The following is a 25,338-nucleotide window of genomic DNA, read 5'->3' on the forward strand; positions in this document are numbered from 1 at the left end:
GGACAAACCACTGACACATATTGAAGAGCACTTTGAAAAAATCCTTCATGCCTTTTTTACCCTTCTGTCTGTTTTACAGTATGTTCCAAATACATGGAGTATAGAAGACATTGTTAAAATGCAATTACTAAAATTCTTACCTACACATTAGTGTAGGTACAAAAAAAGCAATCTAAAAAAAATTAAATTCCTCTTTTATCACTTTAAGAAATGCTTTTAAGAAATGCAATTAAAACATGCACATGCTTTATTTTGCTCTCAATTAGCTGTCATTTTCTGGTTCTCTTCCACTAAGCTGATCTTTGGCTTGCACATATTTCAGAAGAAAGCCTTTGTAACAAGTATAATCCAAGTGAAAACCTAATTTTTCTAAATCCTAAATTAGATACAAACTTAATCTGATAGTTTCACATTGAAGAGACTACCTTCAAATGCTGGCATGTAACTGGCTTTCTTTCTTTCTCTCATCTCCATTGCTCTTTGTCACATCTTTCAGTTTAATTTTGCTTCTCTTTTTAATCCTTCTCATTAGACTTGTTTATCTTTAGTTGTTACTCACTGTTTTATCAGATAGCAAGTCACGACATTATTTCGTAGCAAAGGAGGTCCTAACGGTGCTGTCCTAACAGCAGTCAATTGCAAAATTACTATTCACAAAACAAAAAAATTACATATTGCCCTGATAAATTTTAACTGAAACTCTTCTGGACTTCTGGCTAATTGAATACCCTAACACTATGCCTTTGCTAATTTTTTACTTTTCTGGGTTGAAATACTTGAATACTTCAAGAAATTGAGTTTCTCCTCTTTCCCTTGAAAGCAACAAACTTATTCCTTTCCTTTAAAATGTAATTATGTTTCTTACCATCCACGCAGTGACAAAATCTCCCATCCAAGTCCCAACTGCAGCCATCTTCATAAAATTTTCATTCCTGATGCCCATGAAGTCTGTTATAATGTATGCACTGTGGAAACAAGAACAGAGACTATAAGCTATACACATTTGCTTAATGCAGCTATAAAGAACTTGTATTAGTGACAAAATTTATGATTAGCTGTGAAAGATTTCCCATTTATTTCATAATAACTTTTTCTGCTAGATCTGAGTCTTGACATAGAACTGAACTCGTATGGGTCAACTCCAATTAGAAATGTAATGTGAGTCTGATTTTGAAGCCTAGGTCTTTTTTGAAGGTGTTAAAATAACAGTTGACAAAGACTTTAGGATTATCTAGGGCTTCTGGAAGTAGAAATTGTTTTACACTTTTTAACTCTTCCTTTGAAAAAATGGAATTGCAACATTCTCAGAATCAGTGACTTTGCAAAAACTTTATGAATAAAAACAAAAACCTTTAAGGTCTCTTTAAAAAGATAAGTGAGCCACTTGACTTTTCACTCCATTAGTTATACAATCATGTTTTTTTTTAACACAGTGCAAGCAAGCTTTGCAGAATTTCGGTGAGATATCACTGTTTGTAGATTTATACACTGTATTTTCACAGCTACATTTTACTTAAATCCAAATTAAGCATTTCCATTCTGCTTAAATAATGCAACAGATAGTTTTTAAAACCTCACATGATAATTTGACCTCTAACTTCAAATTCATTAAGATGCTACAAGGACAATTAAGAAGTGAAAGTTACTCATGTTGAATTAAAACTTTTCTGAAAAAAATATATCTTTTAATATAGCCATATCCTTTACTAAAAGACTTTCATAGTGTTCAAGAAGAGGTGACTCTCCTCAAGAGCTAACACATTGAATAATGACGGCAATTGTGTTTTAACTTTGCAAGTGATATCTCTGTTTCCAAGATGCTTGTAAATATTGCTTATGTAATGTTATGCCCATTTAGAGGTGTGCACAAGTGACATAGCTACATGTAAAAATGTCCTGGAACATTGTGCTATCCACTATTCAAATTCTACCATTATGATATACCAAATGTTGAAATGTCTAGGAGCTAACAGATCACATCCCTGCAACTGGATCAGTGCAAACTGATCCCACTTTCTGGGCCTGTTCTGTTAAAATCTGAATATCTGATCAGGACAGAAGGTCTTGCTAGTACAAATTCATGCACAGCAGAGTATAATTTCTTAGACACACTTTAACATGTTCTAGGGAGAGGGCAACAGCAGAAACCAAGGAAGACTGAGAACAGCAAGTACACCCCTCACAGATACATTCTCCCAGATGCTTTATAACTGGAAAACATTTGGAATTCCTTTCTTCCTGCATCTTGGGTATGCCATTCATGTAGCACCTTTTTTGAAGGCACAAAAATTACCAAGCCTGCATTCCTTAAGAAGGTGTCTTATTCACAAAGAAGGCACGACAATAAATGTCATTTGTAAGGATGGGCCCTCAAATGCAAACCATATCTTAATCTTTTCCATCTATGGCAAACATATACCCCAGGGTTCTCACCTTTTCTCATATGCATTACACATTGTCTTATGTGTTATACCTCATTACTAGTGTACAGTAAGTAAACATGTGCACAACACTCCCATAAAACAGGCCACTTGGGTGACTTCTGTAGCCCAGTCACATATAGGAGGCCTGCCACAGCCACCCCTGGCAGGCTGCTGGACACAAGACAGGTTATCCAAAAAGGCTGAGAGGTCACTGAGCACTGAATATGGGTATTCCCTAGCAGAAGATATATCAAACCAGACATAAGCCATTTTTTTTCAATGGAAATTGAAATTCTCAGTGCAATCACTTGTTTTTACAAATGTTAAAAGTATCAGAAGGCTTACAATAAGATGAGCTGGATACAATACTTAAATACACAGAAAGGCCTTGAAAGCCTCACATCATCCTAACAGTTCTTTTTGTAATTTGAAACATGAAACCATCCAAGAAGCCCACTATGAATTGTGCATCATAGTCTATAAGTAATGCCTAAATTAAATATGCAAATTGACAGACCTTCAGTTAAAGTAGCATATTATTATAAAGAAACTTTTAGGAACATAATCTGTGCATGATTTAAGTGCATTTAGTGATTGAAATACAGCTACAACCTTTTACAAACAGGGAGAATATTTTTAGCATTGTCATCTTATTAGAAATAGCAATTAAATACACTATTATTTTATTAACTGTTAGCATTACACTCAGTGTCTTTTATGCTCTCTGCAGTATTATTTTCATTTCAATGGATTTGAGGTTGTTAACAATTTAAAGAAAATAAATAAAAAAAAATAAAAATTAAAAAATAAAAAGAAACCAAGTCATTCAGTTTTCATTTTCAGGTTTTAGTTTAAATACAAATGAGAACAGTTGATATTTTCAAGGAAAGCCATGCTTTCCTGGTGATGCTATCAGGATGTATATTACAACAGTACCAAAAGAAAAATTAATTTTATTGTGAAAAAATATCCACTTTTTTTTTCTATCTTTAGCTAGTGATTAGAGAGTTTTCTTTAATTGTTTAGCCTGCTTCTTGGCTAGGACCCATGTCGGCATCTTGCAGAAGGGCTAGTAGCTGCTGGGTTCCAGTTAACTATCATGGTCAGCCCAGATTTTCTGTAACTTGTCAAAAGGCTTCTGTTTAATTTTCCATACGTGTTTTTGCAGCAAGGCACAATCATACTGCATGAACACCACAATATAAGGAAATACTGAGCAAAAAATATAAGGAAACACTGAGTGAAAAAAACACAGCAGTTAAAGCTCAGAGTAAAAAAGCTCTTTAGAAACAGACAGGATAAGTGTAAATAATTGAAGGCTGAGGAGTCAATATTTGTGAATATTATAGATAAAGGACAAGTTTTTAATTGGGATTTGAAAGCCTTTGACAGTAAGACTGTATTGATCTTTGTCAGTAAGACTGGAAGCTGCAGCTCTAGGGCAACTGCCCTTAGCAGGACAAAGTCTAAGGAAGGTTGACCAAAATTTTAACAGAATAGGACAAAAAGAGGAACCAAAAGAGATTTGACAAACACAGTTCAAAAACAAATTAAAAAACATATATATATATGAAAAACATAGGGTACTGTCTACATTCATATTGCTGCAAAAGGTATGGTAATAATCATGAGTCAGTAAAAAGACATAGGAGCTTGACATATTTGATCACTTTTCTGGAGTTAAGAGTTTTCACAGAACGGATAGCGAGGAAAACAACAGCATTAGCCCAGAGAAATTGTTCAAAAGAAGATATCAGAGCATTTTTTTCAAAGGATGACACTTTATCAGCTGCTAAAATGATGAACAGGCTGAAAGCAAATGGAAGATTTTTAATCTTACATTGGATAAAGATGCACAAGTCACTGTGGTGCTATTGACACTGTTCCAGGCACTGGAATAAAAGTTGTGACTGAGACTCAGTGCTGAGATGGTGTTTTCTTGACCATCACAGGATCTAAAAATGGGCTATAGCTTGAATTTATACACTTACATTTAAGTTTAAACCAGGGAGTCAAATTCTGAATGGAGCTTAGTCATACTAGTAAATGCAGATTAGAGCATGATTCATCCTTATGCTACTGTCTACATTCTGGGTCAATGATTTATGTCTTACATTACTGTTTGATGGTTAGCATGTCAAAACAACATGTTCACACATCAAAAGGCATTGTTAAACCTATGTGACTAAACAATTCCCAGTGCTGTGACATAACCTGGTCTCCAAATGATAATCCAAAGAAATCTTCATCTCTTGTGAGGCCTGTGACACAACTGAAAACCAAACATATCTGAACTGAACCCTGGATTTCCATGGACAGCAATGAGAGCATAGACACTGTGGGGAGGATTTAGTTGCCTTTAAAGCCATTTTAGCAATCTGGATGAATCTTAACTAAACATCAGCTGGCTCGTTATACACTCTAGAGCATTGAAGGCACTGGGCTGGCACATAACACACAGGGTATGTTCTGTACAGAGCCAACAATAACTGCACCCACAGAGTGGTAACAATCCTCTTCAAAAAGGAGGGGAGGCCTAGATATCTTTTATGATGAGTTACAAAGAATCTGTACATGTTCTGCAGTCTGATATGTGCTTTTCTGAGGTGATTTTATTATCTGCCATTCTCCCTAAATAGCTGATTATCTATATGGAACTCATCTTCCCTAGTGCATCTGACAAAGTGAAATGCTTTGACATTGGCAAACAAGTGACAGCATGGGAGTTCAACACAGGCTGCAAAGAAGCATGTGTTTAGACATGGCATCACAAGCTTCCATTACTTCAAATTTAGCAGAAGCAGAGAGTATCAGAACAGCTGAAAACATACATAAAAGACTGCAGATACAGTTCCTGATCTGTATTTGTCACTCTAAAACGACAGAATGGCAAATGAGACACTTGGTAGCACTTTGCTCAGATGAAAAGCTATTCCTCTACCACTAGGAATTCAATCAGAGCCACAGGAAACTGGAAGGTACACACAGACAGCAAGATCTGCCGTCTTATAAACTGGCAAATCACAACGAGGATGGTATAAGGCATAGCTAATAACAAACAGTACAGAGAGCACCTATACCACTCCCCCATGCATTCTGTGTAGTTACAGATGAAACTTCTTCTATGACACCAGAACAGAGAGAATTAAGAGACACTGAACCAGGGATTTTGCTTGATAAGACATCAAAGAGGTAACAGCCACAAGAGGCTCAGTAGGTTGATGTCCAAGACACAAAAAAATCAGGATGCAAAACCAGCATCACTGGTTAACTTATTCATACAGTTTTTTTGAAATCAGGCAACACAACTATGATTCTGAAAACCTCTGCTCATCAGTCTACAGGCCTAAAGGCTGTCTAACTTACTCTGGGGACTTTGCTTTTAAAGCTCCCAAGCCATTTAAAGTTCTGCTGCTGGGATATACAGGAGCTTCCCGCTCTCCACGATAATAGGCCAATTGATTTCTAGTTTTGAAAGCCCACCTATAAGACAAGGCCCACTGAAAAATGCAGCAATTGCAATTCTGTCTGTTAATGTAGACTAGGTGTATGCACATAAATGGTAGGGAACACATGAGATCCAGTCCCTATTCCAAGGAACACTGGTTCAACATCCTTCAAAGAGAATTGTGCCTCATTGTCATGCTCAATAAGAAAAGAAAAGGTGGTGACAACTTCTATTAGGAAGGTAGGGGTTTTTGAATATGGCATTCTCCAACAGGATGAGAAATGTGTTTTTCAGCCTCTGTTAGGTGAGATATAAATGAAGCTGTATATTCCGTGTCTTGTAAAAGTATCATCTTTCACATGTAAGAGAAACATTCCCTTTCCTTCACTTTTAGAGAAGTGGAGGTGAATGCCACTGCTCAGAATAGCTGCTTGGATTAGATCACAAGTACAGTCCTAATTAAGGTGTTTAAGCAAATTAGGACAGGATTTAAAACATATTTCTGTCCCTAATGTACCTTTTTTTAATGCAAATTACAGTAGTTTCCTGTATGGGTTTTTGTGGATCCTATTCCAACAAACCCTCAAGCACTTGGTGCATAACAGAGTCCAGACTTCTCCGTAAGAATCAGGAGGTATTTATACAGATTAACTTTTGCATAATGATGCTAGTCTTCCTAGGCTGTCTCCATAATCAGTGGAGTTTACAGCAATTCAAAGAAGGATGTTCATTTAGATGATTTTCTTTTATGGCTTAGTGACGCCATACATGAAAATGGCCAACAGGTTACTTCTAAAGGAGTTGCAAAAAGTAACTTAATGACAGGCCTACTCCCAGAGACTGTGAAAGTCTGCATCTCTACTGGGAAAACCTTAGAGATCTGCAAATTCAAAAGTGTTAAGGACTCCACTACACAAGGAATGTACCCTCCCTGGGTAAACTTTGGTGAGTGCTGGCACATACTTCCAGCAAGTTTAAATGACAGGATTTGCCACACCTACATTTTTTGTGTGTGTTTCAAACCCTAAATGACATAAATAAAATTGGAAACAACCTGTGGATAAGTTGGGAATTGAACCCAGATTTCTTCCCTCAGATAAGCACCTTTCTCCATTGTTAAATAAGTGCTGTGATGAAAATGATCTACTACCCCTACAGATTCCACTACAAGGTATTTATGATGGACAGGATAGTCTGGGGAAAAGCATAAAAAGGTGCCTGACAAAAGAATAAAACAAATTGATTTTTCAAATTTATTATCTCCATGAGACATCTTTTACAAATTTTCCAGGATATTTTTGCTATTCATGTGCAATGTGTATCATAGAAATGTATATTCTGTGTAGTCAGTAAAAAAGAAAAAAAAAGGCTGAGGAGTGCATTTAGCATCTTTCTGCAGCAAATAAAGGCTAAAATACTCAGGCAAGGATAGACTGCAGAAACACTTCTAATGCTACTGTGCTAACAGATGAATGCTTGCCTAAATATCCATAACACAGCCTTACCTGCCCCCACCACACACTCACACAGATACAAGCACTGCAGCTGTCTATATGTAGTTATTTATGCTTCCGCTTCAACTCTATGACCACTGCATATGTTGTTTTTACTGATGCAATGAAACACAGAGTTGTCTCTTACATGCCAGTTTGATTCTACAGGATAGGATTAAGGTATTTTCTTACTGTTAAGTGAAATTCTTATTGAACATTGTTTTAGTGGACAATGAAACAAGTTCAGAGAACTGTGACACATTAAGGGAAGCATGTCACACTTAAGCATCCCTTTTAATAGGCCAGTAAAATCCTGTGACTAATCCACAACACTGTAGTATGTGCTGGTACATTAAATGCCTTATTTGATTCACTCCATTTGCCTATATACTATGATATCAAAATAGTTTTACAGTAAAAAGTTCTGAAATGCTAGATAAAACAGGTGCCCAGGGACACAATTAAGACAAGTGGCCTCGGGTATACCAATTTTGAGGGTTTAAAGAGGATCTTGACTCCTCATACTGTAACACACTCTGCAGACACACAGGTTTGAAGTCTCAGCCCTTGCCATATGAATCCTGAGAAGGATAGCAACAGGTAATCTTCAACAAGATGCTAAACAGCAAGCTAAATTCTACATATGTACATTGAAGAAAAATGTATGCTTGGAGTTTCTGATATTTAGAAAAATGTAAACTGGGGGGGGGGGGGCTTGGGGGGTTACATTCAAGATTTTGTAAAATGTTGTAGATATGCTTATCTTAAAATGTAGATAATTTGTTTGTTGTGTGATATTTCAGAAATACCTACTGAAATTTGAAAATAACAGATTTGTAAATAGCATTAACAAATTTGAAAGCAACATTAACAGAAACTAAGGAATATAACAGGCAACGCATTTAGAAATGTGAAGTTAGTGATTCAGAAAGAGAAATGTATTGAAACATTTTCTTTTAAATAAATAATTGCTCTGTTTTTAAACCTGGCGAGATACTAGTAAGAATGGCTTTGATTAATGCTGCACTGGCTGAACTCAGAATGGGACATGGCTTACACATATCCACGCCCGTTATTGATGTGTCAGCATAGCTAAGAAGGGATAAGGGCAAATGTGTAGCAATATTCTCAGAACTGGCAGTTCAAAGACAAAAAATTACTCACTTTAAAAAAAAAAGATAACCTTTCATATCATCAACAAATATAAACAAAATTAAATAATGTATCTGGAACTCTATCACTTTAAACAAGTGCTTTGATAACATTAAAACTTCAGTGAATTTCAGCAAAAACTTTGTACTTTCTATCCATTTCAGTTGTAGGGATGGCAGAGAAGTTTAAATGCATTACAATAATGCTGAATATACTAGTAACTGCAGTATTATTGCTATTCAGAAAGGAGAAATTAGGACAATTTGCAGGTGTTAAAACATGAATCTGCTGGTAAGCAGTAGTCCAACCAGGAAAGCAAAAGCAGAAAAATATTTTAGTAAATTTTAGTAAAAACTTGTAAATATTAGCAGATAATGCTACTTTGCATATTAATAATTCTTTAACTTATTAAATTTCCCTGAAATATTGATAAATAGATTAAATTTTTTTAAATTAAAATAATTAAATGCCAGAAAACTACAAACAGCATGTCATAAGTTAATGAATTGGAACTGAAGGAACGCAGAAATGTTGGCACAGAATCTCCACTGATGGATTCTCACTGATCATAACTGAAAAGAATTTGAGTTGGCTCTGAAAAAAACTGTAAGTCCAAAATGTAAAATAAAATAGGGAAAATGTCTTGATTTTATTTTTAAATAATTTATTTAAAAAAGCAGATTTTTTTCTTTATTTAATGGCATTGTTTTAAGGCTTTACAATGATCAATATTAGTTTGATTTCAAGGGTCTGCCATAGTAGTTGGATGAAGCAAAGACCATGTGCCTCCTTTCAACACTATTTTCAGGAACCACTGATACTCTGCAGCTGAACGACAAGTGGCCAAAAGACTGTCCTTTCAACATGGACCAGAGGACTTCTAATGTTTTACTAAACACTGGAAGTCATTGAAAGAGCCTATGTATTTGTGACTGGAACAAGGTGAGATGCTTCACTAAAGCACATGCTGGACCTCTAAGACAGAGCCTGAATATGATAAGTAATAGGAAATACGGATGCATGCAACCTGCATATGGATGCCCACTTTCAAAGTAGTGGCGTCTGACATATGACTCACCCTACAATTTGCATTAAAGTACGTAAACGTGGTGGGAGAGTATAATTCCTGCTAAATAGACTAGAATTATTTGGTTAGTTTGGTTGGTTGGGGTTTTTTTACTACAGCAGTACAGTCATAAGTTTTAATATTGACATTTTTGTTTCCAGAGTTTTGCTGCAGAGCTATATCAGGGTATTGGAAGAGAATACAGACTTTATAGGTCAGAGGGTGATTTAACTGACACACAAGCTTTTAATGACAATTTCAAATCTATTCATATTATGTTTTACATAAGATATGAAGACATTTGATTTGGCTTGTGTGCTTGTACTGCCAGTGCTGATGGAACCTCTGACTCTTTCTTCAAAGTTATCAGGAGTAAAAAATGGTCAGGAGTATTTTGCTATTACTATAAAACCGTAGGTCATGCAGAACCTGCAATCACTTGAAGAAATGTACTGATTTTAATAGATGGGGGGGGAATTATAAATCTGAAAATATTTACAAAACTGAAAAACTTGCCATCTCTCAAATTGAAAATAATCTTGTGGTTTGATTTTAAAATTCAGTTACTTAGGAATATTTAGCTTGATTTTTTTTTACCTGTTTCTATGGTAATTCCAGCTTTCTTTCCAAATCTGCATATCATAGGATTTTTCATTATTTTAATTTCTTTTGCTAGTTAGGAACAGAAAGTCCTTCTAATCTGAAAAATTCTTGGGACAAATTGCTTCATATCCATATCACTTTTGATTAGCATTTACTGTGCAAGTTTCTTCTTTCAGAAAAATTTATTCCTACCTATGATACAGAATAAGGCTAGATATTTTTTAGAGAATTCAAAGATTAACTACAGATATGAATATGTTCATCTTCCAAAAGTAAGGTTATTTAACACTTAATTACATTTGAATGGTATCAAAATTGATTTAACGGTTTTTAATTTTCTATTTAAATATTTTTAAAATATTATTTAAATAGAAACTCTTATGTTTTCTTATTAATCAAGTCAACAGAATATAATGAAAGTTGTGAGACAGTGACTGCAGAGGTCCTATAATGACTATTTTAAGTTATCTACACCAATCTGAAGCTTTGTATCACGACTGTTCAAACTGTAAAACAAACTTACAGAAGTGTCAAGTCTGTAGAACAGGTGATTCAACTAAACTGATCTTTTAAAAATAAGTGTTTCTTTGATTATTTCCTATAACAGAAGTAATATTGAAATTAATGAGTCATTCAGAAACAAGATCAGTCAGTGAAAATATCTGAGACTGAATGGATGGATGATGGGGCAGAGTTCTGCTAATTTGCATTGCAGAAGTACAAATTTACTAAGAAAGAAAGGCTAAGTAAAACCTGCCTGGTGGGATATTTGCTCAATGAGTAGAAAGGACATAGGACTTTATGGCAGTTTGAGGGCAAGATGAAGATTCCTTAAGTATTAGATTATTGACAAATCAATCAAATAAGCAATTAGTAATAATTAAATAAAGCAGGTAAAATCACAGAAAAAAATTAGATCAGAAGGAAACTCAACAGATGAACTCATCCAACCCCTGTTTATATTTACAGATTGGTCTTTTTAAGCCACATTTATTTAAACTTACTTATTTAAACCTAAATCCATTATTAAAAGTAAAGTTAACATTATTTAAATGTCCGAATAAAATCTGAAAGGGCACTAGGGAACAAGTGCACTTTACAATTGATTGCTCCAGATTTCTAGTTCAAGTTGTCTCTCATGATTATGCCAAGACCTCATCCATTTAACACAGTTAAGGATTTGGCATAGAACACTTCCGTGCAAATAGCCAAGATTTTTCTCTTCATGTCACTAGAATTCAATAAATTAAAGTATATACTGCTATACATCACTCCAAACAGTTAGAAGAAAGAAGACAGAAATTTATTTTTAACTCCACATTATTAAATAGTTTAGTATTTGTGAAACGTCCTCCACAAAATATAAGTATTTCATATTAATATAAATAATACAAAAGCTGGCCATATTCACATGCATTTATTGCTTATGCAGGATATAAGTTATTTTTTTTGATATTGAGAGACAGAACAAGTCAAAATACTAAGAATAAATTAAAATACAACTCTGCTTACTATAGGATCTTCCTGCTGTATACAGGCAAAGCCTAAAAATAAGTGTAGCAAAAGCCCTTGGATAATCTCTGCTCAGTTGCTTCTTCATGAATACTAATGGCACACACACCTGCTCCATGGATTCCACCAGTAGGTGCTGGAATCTCTCAGCATGCCAAGCTACTGAATGCTGAATTTGTCAAGGACTACAAGGAGACCATCAATCAGCCAAGATCAGAGAAAATCATATGCAATAGGGGAAAAGGAATATTAAAAACATATTTAGAAGAAGGAAGAAGTGTAGGAGAACTGGGAAACTGGACTAACAAATTTTATGGAAGGGAAATGACAAGATAGGTATACACAGAAATGCAGAAATATATTCAAAGTACAAAATACATGAAAAAGAATAAAGATCATAGCCCAAAATGGAACAGATGTGATCACAGTCTTCAAATGCTTTTAAGAGAAATATTTAGATTCAGCTGTATTTTGCTACTCCTTTTCTAAAGACTGAACAGGCTACAATCTCAGCACTCTACAGCAAGTCTCATGGCAAGAGGAAAAACAGAGTTGCTTCCTTCCTTGAAAAGCACTCAGTTAAAATCTTAATTTCAAACAAGAGAATACACCCAAGCTTTCTAAAATGTCATTTTAGTGTTTATAGTTGCCTACAGATCCTTTGCTGTATTAAGGTGTGTGCATATAAAAGGAGACTGAAAGTGCAGTTTGTTCAAGGAATTGAGAGTTCATATCAGCCTAGAACATCAGAATCACAGAGTCATAGAATGGTTTGGGTTGGGAGTGACCTTAAAGATCATCTAGTTTCAACCCCCCTGCTGATGTCAGGGACACCTTTCACTAGACCACGTTGTTCAGAGCTCCATCCAATCTGGCCTTGAGCACCTTCAGGGATGGGGCATTCACAACTCCTCTGGGCAACTTGTTCCAGTTCCTCACTAACCTCTCAGCAGACTTCCTCTTAATATCTAATGCAAACCTACTCTCTTTTAGTTTGAATCCATTCCCCCTTTTCCCGTCACTACATGCACTTGTGAAAAGCCCCTCTACATCTTTCTTGTAGGCTCCCTTCAGATACTGGAAGGCAGCAATTAAGTCACCCTGAAGTCTTCTCTTTTCCAGGCTGAACAAAAACAATTCTCTCAGCCTTTCCTTGTAGGAGGGGTCCTCCATTTCCCTTGGAGTCATCTTGGTGGACTCACTGAACTCGCTCATTCCACGGCTTCCTTGTGCAGAGGACCCCAGATCTGGATGCAATACTCCAGGAAGTCTCAGCAGAGTGGAGTAGAGAGGCAGAATCACTCCCTTGCCCTGCTGGCCACACTGCTTTTAATGCAGCCCAGGTCACATTTGGCTTTCTGGGCTACAAGTGCACACTGTTGGCTCATGTCCAGCCTCTCATCCACCAGCAGCGTGCAGTGGCACAAATAACTGCACAGGGGTCTTATGAAGATTGGAAACAGCGTTAACATGTCAGCTTTACTAGCCTTTTCAAAGAACCGTGTCAGCAGAAACAATAATTCAGGCCAAATAACCCAAGAGTTTATTTAGATGGAGAATGGATACTACAATTTGATACAGTCACAAATGAGCCCTAAATAACAATCTTCTGAAGCACTTCCTCTGCAAATGCTTTGTTCTAAACCATTATCCAAGTTCTACAGCCTGCACACACAACCAACATTCTATGGATAAATCAAAATTAATAAGGGAACTGTAATGGGAGAAAATGTCAATATTTAAAACTACTTACAGGTCCAAAGAACAGAAAATATCTTTCAAGATGGATGGGTCTGTGAGCAAGCTGGTCTAGTGGGTGGCATCCCTGTCCATGACAGTGGGGTTGGAACTAGATGATCCATAAAGTTCCTTCCAACCCAAGCCTTTTTATGATTCTGTGATTCTGTTATGTATGTTTGGTTTTGAATCTGTTGAAGATGACTGGTGTATATCAGTCTTGCTGCAGTCCACAAAATCAGACTGAGATATACAAACTGCTAGAGTTGTTAAGTAAAATGATGTATTATGCTCACAGGTATTTTTAAGAAGAAATAGAAGGAAAATGAGGCTTGACAACTCAGGAGCTGGTCTAAGGATTTGGTTGGCTTCACTCATAATATACTATCAGCAGCAGATTGCAGAGCAGATGGAAAAGAATTAGACTTCAAGCAATGTACAAATTAACAAATCGAGGAGATTGTTTCTTTACAGAATTACTTGAAAACTATATATAAAGAACAACTGGGTATAGGGCAGTCATTTGACAAGAGCTGGTATATAATAGCAGCAAAGAATTTCACATGGTAAACACAGGAAGAAGACCGCCTGTTCTGTCACTCCTTGATTGACAAAGCAAATTAGCTTTATTGTGACTTCTTAACCATCCAATGGCTGATATCAGTCCAACATGTGATCTAACTTTGCTCTGTATTGTACTGACTGCTGTCTTTTCTGATCCTCACACTACCACAATTTGTGGTCTGAACTTCATTGAATAGAGTATCCTCCTAATTTCTCCCAAGTAAAGGACTAGGACATCATGAAACAATGGAGAGAGAGATATGCATTTTTGATAGTCAGACACCAAGTTTTGATGGTTTTGGTTATATTTCTAAGGTCAGTTAGTTACAAATACTATGTTTCACCTCAATTACAGACTTAAAAAAAAGTCTCAATTTCAGCTAGTAGTTCTAGAATTCCCTAGAAGAGTCCATTTCTCTCCACATGCAATGGAGAAAAAAGCACTTTACAGACATAATTCATCTGATTTATCTTAAACATCTGCACTGAGTCTGACTGAGATGGAGTCAGTTTTGTTTATAACATCTCACATGATGCTGTCTTTTACATTTGTTACCAAAACATCAGTGTTGATAACACACTGATGCTGCCTACCTGTTAGTTTACCTTGTTAACGTGCAAGAATACATCTGAATGAGCTAAACCATCTTCTGGGGATTTCAGTTCAGTTACATGTAAAAGTAGTTGGTTAACTTTAAACTCATTTTTATTGGATTCTTAAACTATGAGATATGGCAAAATACGGAGTTTTATATTTTAAGACTGGCACAGTTGAGATTACTAGAGTGAAGGTCTAACATTTATAACATGTCCTTGCAAGCCTACACCCACCTCAAACTGCAACTAAAACTAGTGATATACTTAAATTAAAATATGTAGTTTGGAAAAAAAATTCTAACTGAAAAACTTTACCTTCTACTTAGACATAAGATCGAAAAAGACATTTCCAAATAGTGTAAAAGATTACATGATAGAACTTTGTCAGTAAGAAACCTTTACAAGAATGAGTAAACTGTAATTAAGACTTCAATAAAATAGTAAGTTAAACTGGAAGTTGAACAGACGGTTAGCAGGACAGATATAACCAGAATTAAATAAACTGTGGAGTAAATATTCTATCTTTGTCTGATGCTTATCGTGGAAAATATTTCAAAATGCTACTGTTCAATTATAATCTGATCCAGAACAGTTTTATACTGCCTGAAAGTTATCATCTACATGTTACTAGCTGAAGCAAAGTGTCCTTAATAAAGGTACCTTGAGATCTACCTTGGATGCACCCAAGCTTTGGGAACATCACCAATGTATTTTATGGTATTTCCTGCGTTTACTTACTGATTAGGTGGGAGATTTTATTATTAAACTGATATTCTACACTGATGAATGGAAGAAATAGAAGGTTAATGAATGGATTGGTAGAGCAATTCTAAACTCTTCTCTCTGCTCAAGAAAAGCCACTACAAAAATTCTCACTGCATTCTGAAACCACCTGAGGACATGGGAATGATCAGAAGTGCCTGGTTGGAAGCGGGTAAGACAGAATGTAATTCTTCAGGTAAAAACAAGTATTTTAAGCCTTGTACAATAATTACAATATTTTGTCTTTTAAAGGAGAAGATAGAGACAGTGAACAGCTTGGTTTCAAGCAGTAACGGACACACCACTATGAAGGTACAAGGTGGTAAAGTACTGTGAGACCTAATCAATAGAAACCAGAGGCTAGAGGTAGAGTATGATTAAATTTCAGGACCTTAAAATCCCATTTGTCATTAACATTTATAAATATCTTTCTTTAAACTTTTATTATTTTTCAAAATAAATATTTTGCTAGCTATGTGTCACATATATTGCCCACTTTGTGGTTTTGAAATGTCTTTTTCACATGTTTTCATGTGAACAAAAAAGATATGCATATCTAAATACAGGTCACAGCTTTAGATCAGACATAATACTGCCGTCTCCTTTTGGTATATGCATTGAGTCAGGCTAGGATGGACTTAACTTTCACTAAAGCAGCCCACATAGTGCTGTGCTTTCTATCTTCAGTGGTGTTGATATCACGCTGATGTTTTGGCTGTTGTTGAGCAGTACTCACTCAGCATCAGGGCTGTCTCTCCAGCCTACCACTGTAGATGGGCAAGAGGCTGGGAGAGGAGACAACCAGGACACCTGATCTGGACTGACCAAAAAGATATTCCATACCATATGCATCACAGTCAGCCATAAAAGGGAGGGTGAGAAGGAATAGGGAGAGACATTCATGGTTATGCTGTTTGCCTTCTAAAGCAACTGCCATGTGTACTGATACCCTGCTTCCCAAGAAGTCATTGCACATCTTTCTGCTGGTATGAAGTAGTGAATATCTTTCATCTTTTTTTCTTCCCTTCCACATCTGGCTTTTGCTCTCCTTGTTGCTCTCCTTACTTCAACCCATGAGCTTGTCCATCTTATTTTCTTCTCTGTCCTCCTGAAGCTGGAGAGTGAGAGAATGACTTGGTGGGGGTCTGGCAGCCAGCCAAGATCAGCCCTCCACAATGTATTCTGTTCATGTTGACTTTCTAGTAATAAAAAGGGTCCACAGCTGATAAAGTAGTACTATGATTTCATTTTAATTTAAATATTACTGAAGCAACATTTTAAATACAAATCATAATGCAAAACTTCTGGTAGGATTTTCAGAGATCCCCAGCACCTACACTCATCATATTTCTCTCTCCATAACATACTGTTAAAACAAATAAGATTAGGGATTTCAAAAAAATAAGTAATCTTCATCTGCTAACATCAATTATTTACCAAACCAATACCAACAGGTCCACGAAATTCTATTTTCACATTTTGTTCAATTCCTCTTAATCTAGATAGAACGACTGTAATACTGGGATATTTACAACATTTATGTGTTCAGTTCAAAATTTATGAACCAGAAACCTTCACAATGCATATAATTATATTTATGATAAATGTATCAACCTAGTGAGAAATCTCAACATTACCAGGATAATGCAGATGATCTACAAAACTCCTAAAAATAAGTATCACCCTGTCTGTGATTTGTCTCCCGCAATATTTAAAGAACATTTTCTTGTCTTTGTTTGAAGCCTGTTCAGTCAGTAGTTTGTCACATTTTGTGAACTGAATTCCATTTCTTGTTCTGTACTGCAAATGAAAACAAAATCCTCTGCTAGATAAGAGAAAAAAGAATGGATTGTGACATTGTCTCTTTTGATTTACTGGTTGTACAGGCACACTGTGCATTACACTGAGTCACCTCTTTAATTTCCCCAAAGATTGTATCTCAGAACTGGCAGGAGATCTGCCTTTTGTAGGAATCCAGTTCCACTTTTTCACATCCAGTTTTTACAGTTCCTATAGTACTGGAGAGGAGGTCATTTGCCAGCACTTAAAGCTGATGCATTTTTACTCTTTTCTGTACTGACCAGAATTCAACTGTTCTTTATTGATTCTTTATTCCAAATAAAAACTCAGACAATTAACAATGCAAAAGAATGAATATTACATATTTTTTATACTTATAAACATATACTTTTATACTCAGGAACACAGAAAATAATTTAGGTTGAGAGGAAACTCTGGAGATCACCTAATCCAAACTCCTGCTCAACTCAGGGCTGATGACAACTTGATCAGGTTGACGGAAGTTGAGATCTTCCCTAAAAACAGAGCACAGCCCAGACTGTTGTTGCAGTTTCAGACCTCCACAGCTTCTGCAGTCAGAGGTGAGGAGCAGCACAAAGGACAGCCACTTCTGTGCCAAAGATGCCACTTGAAAAACTGTTTAAACTTTTATTAAATAATAGTACAAATGTCCCTGCCATCTTTTGCAGCTTGGATGACCAATTTCAGGAAGACCAAAAGCAGCAAGAACTCCAAAAGGAACGCTTAGTCCATAATCTGCTGATCTAATTAATTTAAATATATTTCAACTGATCAGATTTGTAACGACAAAGACAAACACTGTTCATCTAAATCTGAAGTGAAAGTTATCTCCCCATTTATTTTTTTTTTTTTTTTTTGTCAGAAATGTATTGGTTTGCTGAGTTTTGGGGGCTTTTTTCAAGATAAGCATTCTGAATTGATGAAAAAGTGCACGCAATTTATGAAAATTTCAGAGGAAATACATTCATCTTGGAAGTCATCATGTTGTTGGATAAGGAAAAATACAGTTCAAAGTAAAACCAAACGTGTCAACTGGTTTTGGACAAAGAAGGCTACAAGGTTTCTTGTTAAACAAGGATTTAATAACAGAATGACAAAGAAACAGCTATGGTTAACTATAACTTGTCGTTAGCTGAAATTGAGAGCAATTATAATTTTTTTAATATTCATTTTTCTTAATTTCTTTACAGGAAAAAAAGACTTTGGCATTAGATCATCACATTTTCAGGAAGCTCTTCTAAGGCTGAGAGAACTCTTTGTTATGAAGAGACCATTCAGGAGTGAAAGAAACCTTGCCATCAATGAGGAGTACATGGGTGTTCTCCGCAGGACAGTTGGATTCTTAATGTGCTGTGGATATGATACATTTTCATTGACTTTTCCAACACACTGTTTCACCTTGTGTTGTCTCTAATCTGCTGCAGGCTTGACAAAGTCTGGCACAGCCCCATATCCATCCTGTAATTAGTATGGCTGGCTATAACAGCAAGCACAGTGCTGCCTTGCTATGCAAAGGTACCGGTGGGAAGACAGCACAAGCCATATGACTTTTTCCAGACAGCAGAATAAGTTAATGTTTGGAAAATAAGTATATGAACTCTAATGGTGTTGTGCCTTCAGTCTGCAAAAGAAACATCCAACAGAAGTTTTCTGAGGGTTTTATACTACTTTTTTAATTGCCCTTTGTTTATTGCAGTCCTATCGTTACATGCATCTCTCCATAAGTCTCTCAGGTAAGATTCAGTTGTCAGTGCTTCCATTTCTCCCACAAAGTTATATGACTACCATGAGATGAAAATGAAACCTCAAATGAAAATTTCTTTATAGAAAATATAGAAATAAAGCCTTTTGTTCACAAAACAAATGATCATTAAACCAATGTACAGGTATTTATTTTTTTTTCTTTTTATTTGCTGACACTTCCAGGTATATAGAATCCAGTTTTAAAGCCTTTTCATCTGCTTAACATGAGGAGAAAATTTTTTTCAATTGAAATCACTATTACATTATTATTTACCTTACAGAAATGACATTTAATTAGGTAAATGGTAGCAAGATTTTATCTAGTTGCAAAATAGATGATTGTTCTTTGAGTCAACATGGAAGTAAAGAAAACCCAAATGATTTGGCCAGACAGGCAAAGTACAAAACAGTAATGCTTCAGATGCACTCCCTTATCAGGAATTTGTTTTCATTACGAAAGTTCGTGTTTCCCTTACGGAAATTTTGTGGCAGAAGTGTCTCCTCAGTAAACAAAAGGAAGCAGTTCACTTCAAAACAATAAAGACAGAAAAGATTGGTTTTGGAATGGGACTGATAAGTTGATCTTATTTCTTTAAAAGCTGAATAGACTGTAGAGACACTCTTTTTTTAAGTCCTTCAAGAGAGAAAGTAATCAAGAGTGTAGAGTTTTCTTGATGCCACCAACAGTGCCAGTTTGGAACAAATATTAGCTTACAATACTTCCAGATGACCTCCATGGCAGAGAAAGAGTTGGAAGTGGAATGGATTCCATGTTACTGGGAACATATGTTCCCACAGATAGTCTGGGGAAAAATTCCCCAAAAGATGAGAAAGAGAAGTAATATACAACGAAACATGTTTGACGGGCCAAATTTGGAATGCTGACACTTTGTATTCCTACTGTTGTAAGATACCGTTGTCATACATTTGTTAAGAATTTTTGAATACTTTTTCTGATAGATTTTCAAATAATTATAAGCACCATGGTCAGCTGGCATAAAATATATACTAAGTATAAGGTAAAAATAGGGTCCATATCCAACATATTTCATTCTGAAGTATTTCTGGGCAGGGTTGCAATAAAGCAAAAGAATCTGACTGGATACTGAAGAGATCAGCTATAAGAAAAAACTGGCAATAAAAAAGTTTGCCATCAGTCTCTCTTTTCGTGGGCAATGGAGGCAGAACAGTGAGCTTCCTTACTTCAAAGAGACTTTTGCTGCAACAGAGGTCTTTGTTATAAACAGGTAGCTCTTTCACGAGCTCATGCCTATGGCTGCAGAAAGAAATTTATGTTTAAGGCAGGCAAAGTGAGTGTCTACTGTTTACTGGAAAGAGAGCCATGAAACAATAGTGTGGCAAGTGACAAAAAGAGAAGTGATACTGAAAGAGAGGAATTCTTGTATATTTGTAATTTCAGATTTTGTGTAGCTTCTAGTCTCAATCATCAGTCTTTTATTAATGGAGTGAACCTACTCATAGTTGATCAGTTTATAACCGGAGAAAAAGGAATGTTCATGCACCTTGAGTTTTGTAGTATGAGTTTCAGGCTCTGAATACTACTTCCTTACAGATGCTGCCTACATAGCTTTGTCCTTACCTGAATGTTGTCCATCTGAGGAGAATTTCTTTCACATTTCAAGTTTTAAACTACTTTTTAACAATTTTTTGACTGTAACATTTGAGTTCCAATTTAAAAATAAGGCATGTGAAGATTAACAGTGTAGTTACATATCAATTCACAGAATTAAAGGCTGTAAAGTGTAAAACACAATAATCCATCTCATCTGCATAATACAGGTCATAAAATTCTATACAGTAATTCTTAGCAGAAATGGACTCCTTCTAGATGAGGTTAAGTCCAGTAGAAAGCCTCTATTTCATACTTTAAACATATATACAGAGAATGTACACATCACTTAACTTTTTTCTGAGGGAAAAAGCTGTTACCTATGACTCTTCTAAAACTGTGAAGAAAATGAAGCACTTCTCTCTTTCCATTTTGTCTACTCTCCTCCTTCTTCAAAGTCAACAAGGAAAGGTTATTACAGCTGACCTTGATCCCAACAAATTTGTATCTGCAATTTCATTTGAATGAAAACATTAAGAAGTCACCTGACTTCCCTGAAAAAAACCAGTTCTACAATCCTTGCAAACTTAGTCCCTGAACAAAATCAAACCCTACAATGGAAACAAGGAGCAAGGAAAGATCAAAGCTGCAGAATGATCTTCCTAAAACCTCTGGAAGTACAATACACATGTATGCCTAACAAATTTTATCTAAGAATTTTCACCCCTTTTTGCACTGATTTTTAGAGACTGATTTATTTTTTTTTTAAGAAAAACATAATGTGTATATTTCTCTCCTTTCTGCAACCAGAAACCTCAAATACCCTGACTCAGCCCAATTTTGGTTTATGATTAAAAAGATCTCTCAATGAACTCATTAAACAGGAAGTGGGACCTGAGAACTTGAAAAATTGAAGTTTTGGGGAACAAAGTGAAAAAATTTCTCAAAGGACAGTGCTGGGATAACAGACCCAAACTAAAAAGGTTAGCACAACAGATCGTTAATTTTTCAGATCAATCTGCCATTTCAAGAGGAGGAATACGAGCTTTATTGGGGGGGGCAACACATTCAGTACAATGAAAATTCAATCTGCTACACTTATAACCTCCATCACAGAATCATAGAATCATAGAATCAGCCAGGTTGGAAAGGACCTCTGAGATCATCATATCCAACCCTTGATCCAACACTAAGTGCCACATCCAGTCTCATCTTAAATACCTCCAGGGATGGAGAATCCACCACTTCCCCGGGCAGCCCATTCCAATGCCTGATTACCCTCTCTGGGTAATCTAATATCTAACCTAATATCTAATATCTAACCTAATATCTAACCTAAGCCTCCCCTGGCAAGCTTATGACCATGCCCTCTTGTCTTACTGATAGCTGCCTGGGAGAAGAGACTGACACCCCCAGCTACAACCTCCTTTCAGGGAGTTGTAGAGAGTGATGAGGTCTCTCCTGAGCCTCCTCTTCTCCAGGCTAAACTTTTGAAACACTAAGATCCTGAAGGTAAAAGTGTGAAGTAGCAAAGTGAAGCTGCCTCTGAGAATGTAGGTGGTATAAGCTGACATGCTTTGGTTTAAAACAAATGTTTCTTACTAAAGCAGATGAGGATTCATCTTCCAACCAGGGAAGTGCTTCCTAGAAAAAAGTTCCTCTGACTGAAGGAGAAACCCATAGTGAAGAAGGATGAGGAGAAACTCACAAAGAACCCCAAACAAACAAACAAAACAAAAAATGAAACAAAAAAACCCACACACACAAAAAAAAATCAAAAAAAACCCCCAAACAAAAAAACCCAAATCAAAACAAAAAATCACAAAAAAACCCCAAAAAAACAACAACAACAACAACAACAAAACAGAGGAGAAACTCACAAAAAAAATTGATTGAAAATAATATTTAAAGCAGCATAAAATAGATTTACCAGAGTCTGAACTGCAAATGGAAATACTAATAAAAGATACTATTATCATTGTTTTTCAGAGCCTTGACTTTTTACTTTGTTTAAAGGTTCTAGAAACAAACACGCTTGGTTGTTCATTAACTCCTCTCTGTGGGTCCAACTCTTTCTGTCTTAATTAGCATTCTCACAGTCTTGAGCAATATAAAGAAGACAACTCACATGGTAATCTAATGAGGATCCACACTAAAGATGTATTTGTAAAGTTAAACAAAAAATAGAGCACACACACATTTAAATACCTGAATAATGCTCATCCTTACATTCAAACATTAGTATATGTGAGGCATTCTGAGCCTGATTTTATTTAAGTTCTTTATGGAAACAAGACCAAGTCCCCTCTGTTCCACAGCACTGCTCCCTCCTCTCTTCCTGACAATATTTTTCACAATCTTCTTTAATGATGTTGACTACAGTGCATTTTTGTTCCTTTTACAAGTCTAAATATTAAATTATATTAATAAATACAAAGTAGTATAGGTAGATACATAAATGATGCACTTCTGCACGAGGTATTTAAGCTCATTTCAGAGTGATATAGTCCAAATAGGCTTTTGCTATAACATTTTGGACAGAAAGTCAATTACAAATCAAAATTAATATTTATCAAAATCTCAAATCAAAGCACAAGTCCCTTTAAGCCAATCTTGTACAGAACTCACACAGTTCTTGTGTTAGTAGGACATCAGCTTTGGTCATATACAGGCAACTTTATCAGAAAACAGTTTTATAAATTCTGCTTTTCACCAAATCAATACTACTGTTAAAATGAAAGATGAAGTAACATAGTAACTGCATGGGTTACTATTTAACATCAACAACACCTAAAATGGTTTGTGCAATGAGTTCTTAAACAACTGCATTACAGTGCCATAAAAAAGCCTAAAATATCAGCATGTTATTCATCAATTTATTCTGACAGGATTTCATTAATGGAATTGCAAGGCATCCCATTACTAATCTGGTAGGCTCCCCTAAAATAACCTGCTCAATGAGATAAAGGATTTATGTGTATACATTGTCAGAGGGCTTCATCTTGGATCCATTCCAGGCTTGAAATACGTCCCATTGGCAATCACTTTCAAACTGGTAATAGTCAATAATTCTAGAAGCTCAGTTGAACAGCTTCAAGTCAATGCAATCTTACAAATAAGTTCAAAGTTTAAGATGCAATAATTTTTACGTTTTGAAATTTTCAGCTAACTATCTTTTTAACTGTGTTCTAACCTTTCTGTTTTAGAAACCTACATTCAATATCTTAACAAAACCATAACATGCCTGAAGTAAACAATATCCCAGGAACTACAGTATTTCCATGGGTTTATTAATTACAATTAAGAACAAGTATTGAGACAAAATGATGCAGCAGGGCGCCAATGAAACGATATGTCCAAGTACAGGATGCAGCATGTAAAGAGTAGTGAAATGCATGACTGGCCCCTACATTCATGTGGATCCCAGAGAAAGAAAGGGAAAACTTAGTATTTTACTAGCAATTAGGTACTGAAATAACTTTTTTGTTTTGGAAATAAATTGTGCTGCATGCTGGTTGCTGTAGTCTGTTACAGCAGAACACTTACCTGCAGGTGTATGATTAAATGTACTGGTATGAGAAAGTGCATACTTAAAGTGTATACTTTAATTTAAAGTGCGGTTTGCTGAACCACAGTATCCTGGTACAACCAAGTTCTTTGGAAGCAACCTAATAATTTTGGGAAAACAGTGACCTTTTCTTATCAGTCACTACAGAGCAGAAGTTTTTCAGCTGACTTAGGTGATACAGACTGCAGAGTGTCCTCAGAAAAGTCAATAAAACCAAAACTGAATAAACAACCAATCAAAAAGATTTTAAAACAATTGTTACGGGCATTACAACAAACAAGCATTACAGGCCTACTGTCATCTATGCAGGGCTTCACAAAAAGTGAATATAAAGATACATTTCCATTGACAGATGACTGGACTACTATTAGGAAACTGGATAAAAATTCCTTATACACATAGCTAAACAATACAAGGTAAGACCAAGCCGCAATATATAATCATGTTGGGAACATAAAAAATCAGAAATAATTTATAAGCAGATTTAATTAATTGGAACAAAGCAAAATGTAACACCAGGTATTCATGTCAAGATTTTCATATACAGACTTGCTTTACAAGAAGACAAATATAACTAGAAGCCACAAACACTGGATCAGACAGTCAGCTAAGGAGAGCAGCACAGTTCCTTGGATTCACAAATTTAAACAACTCACGGTTTCATCTCAGTTGGCCCTCCTTTAAGTGAACTCCTTACACTTTCAAGGTCACGTAAGTTGAAAATAAACAGCAAATCAAATTTGATCAAAACAGGTTAAGGCTGAACATAGGCTTCTAAATTCATAAGTGCCATTCTGAAAGCCTTCACCTAATCAATCTGATACTAAACCACCTATTTCTGGACCATCACAAAGAGTAAATTTTTTTAAAATTGCAAAATTTAGCGCATAACTGCAAGTTGAACATAATTTTTCAGTAATTACTTTTAAAATTAATTAATGAAGTAGACAAGTAACCAAAAGCAAGAGATCATAATGGAACAGCATATGTTTCTGACTGATACACTACTAAAAGTAGTTGTCAAATAAAATACTAAATAAATAGTTGAGTACAGCTCTATTTGAGTGTAGTTTTATTTGGAATTGTCAGTTTCAAAAGAAAATTTCACTTAATTGATATACAATGTATTTTGAACATATTAATTGAACTACAGCTACATGTTAGCTTTATGAGTCAAATGAGAGCAAAAAGAATATCAAGAATTTAACATTCACGTATGTAGTACTGAACCTCTGCAGAAGATCATGGAATGCTGTAAATAGGTATGAGCTCACAGGTA

General features: G+C 35.6%; 1 protein-coding gene across 2 annotated transcripts in view; it reads right to left on the bottom strand.

Annotated features, from left to right (window-relative positions):
* TMEM117 (transmembrane protein 117) overlaps positions 1-25,338 on the bottom strand; it is a 193,006-nt gene that overhangs the window by 106,076 nt on the left and 61,592 nt on the right. For both annotated transcript variants that reach the window (XM_027657618.1, XM_027657628.1), the window contains one exon: positions 866-965. In XM_027657618.1, coding sequence (XP_027513419.1) covers positions 866-965 — 100 coding nt within the window. The remainder of the gene's footprint in view (positions 1-865; positions 966-25,338) is intronic.

The sequence above is a fragment of the Corapipo altera genome, unplaced genomic scaffold (assembly GCF_003945725.1).
Source record: "Corapipo altera isolate COAL_440 unplaced genomic scaffold, ASM394572v1 1, whole genome shotgun sequence".
In the NCBI taxonomy this organism is placed as follows: domain Eukaryota; kingdom Metazoa; phylum Chordata; class Aves; order Passeriformes; family Pipridae; genus Corapipo; species Corapipo altera.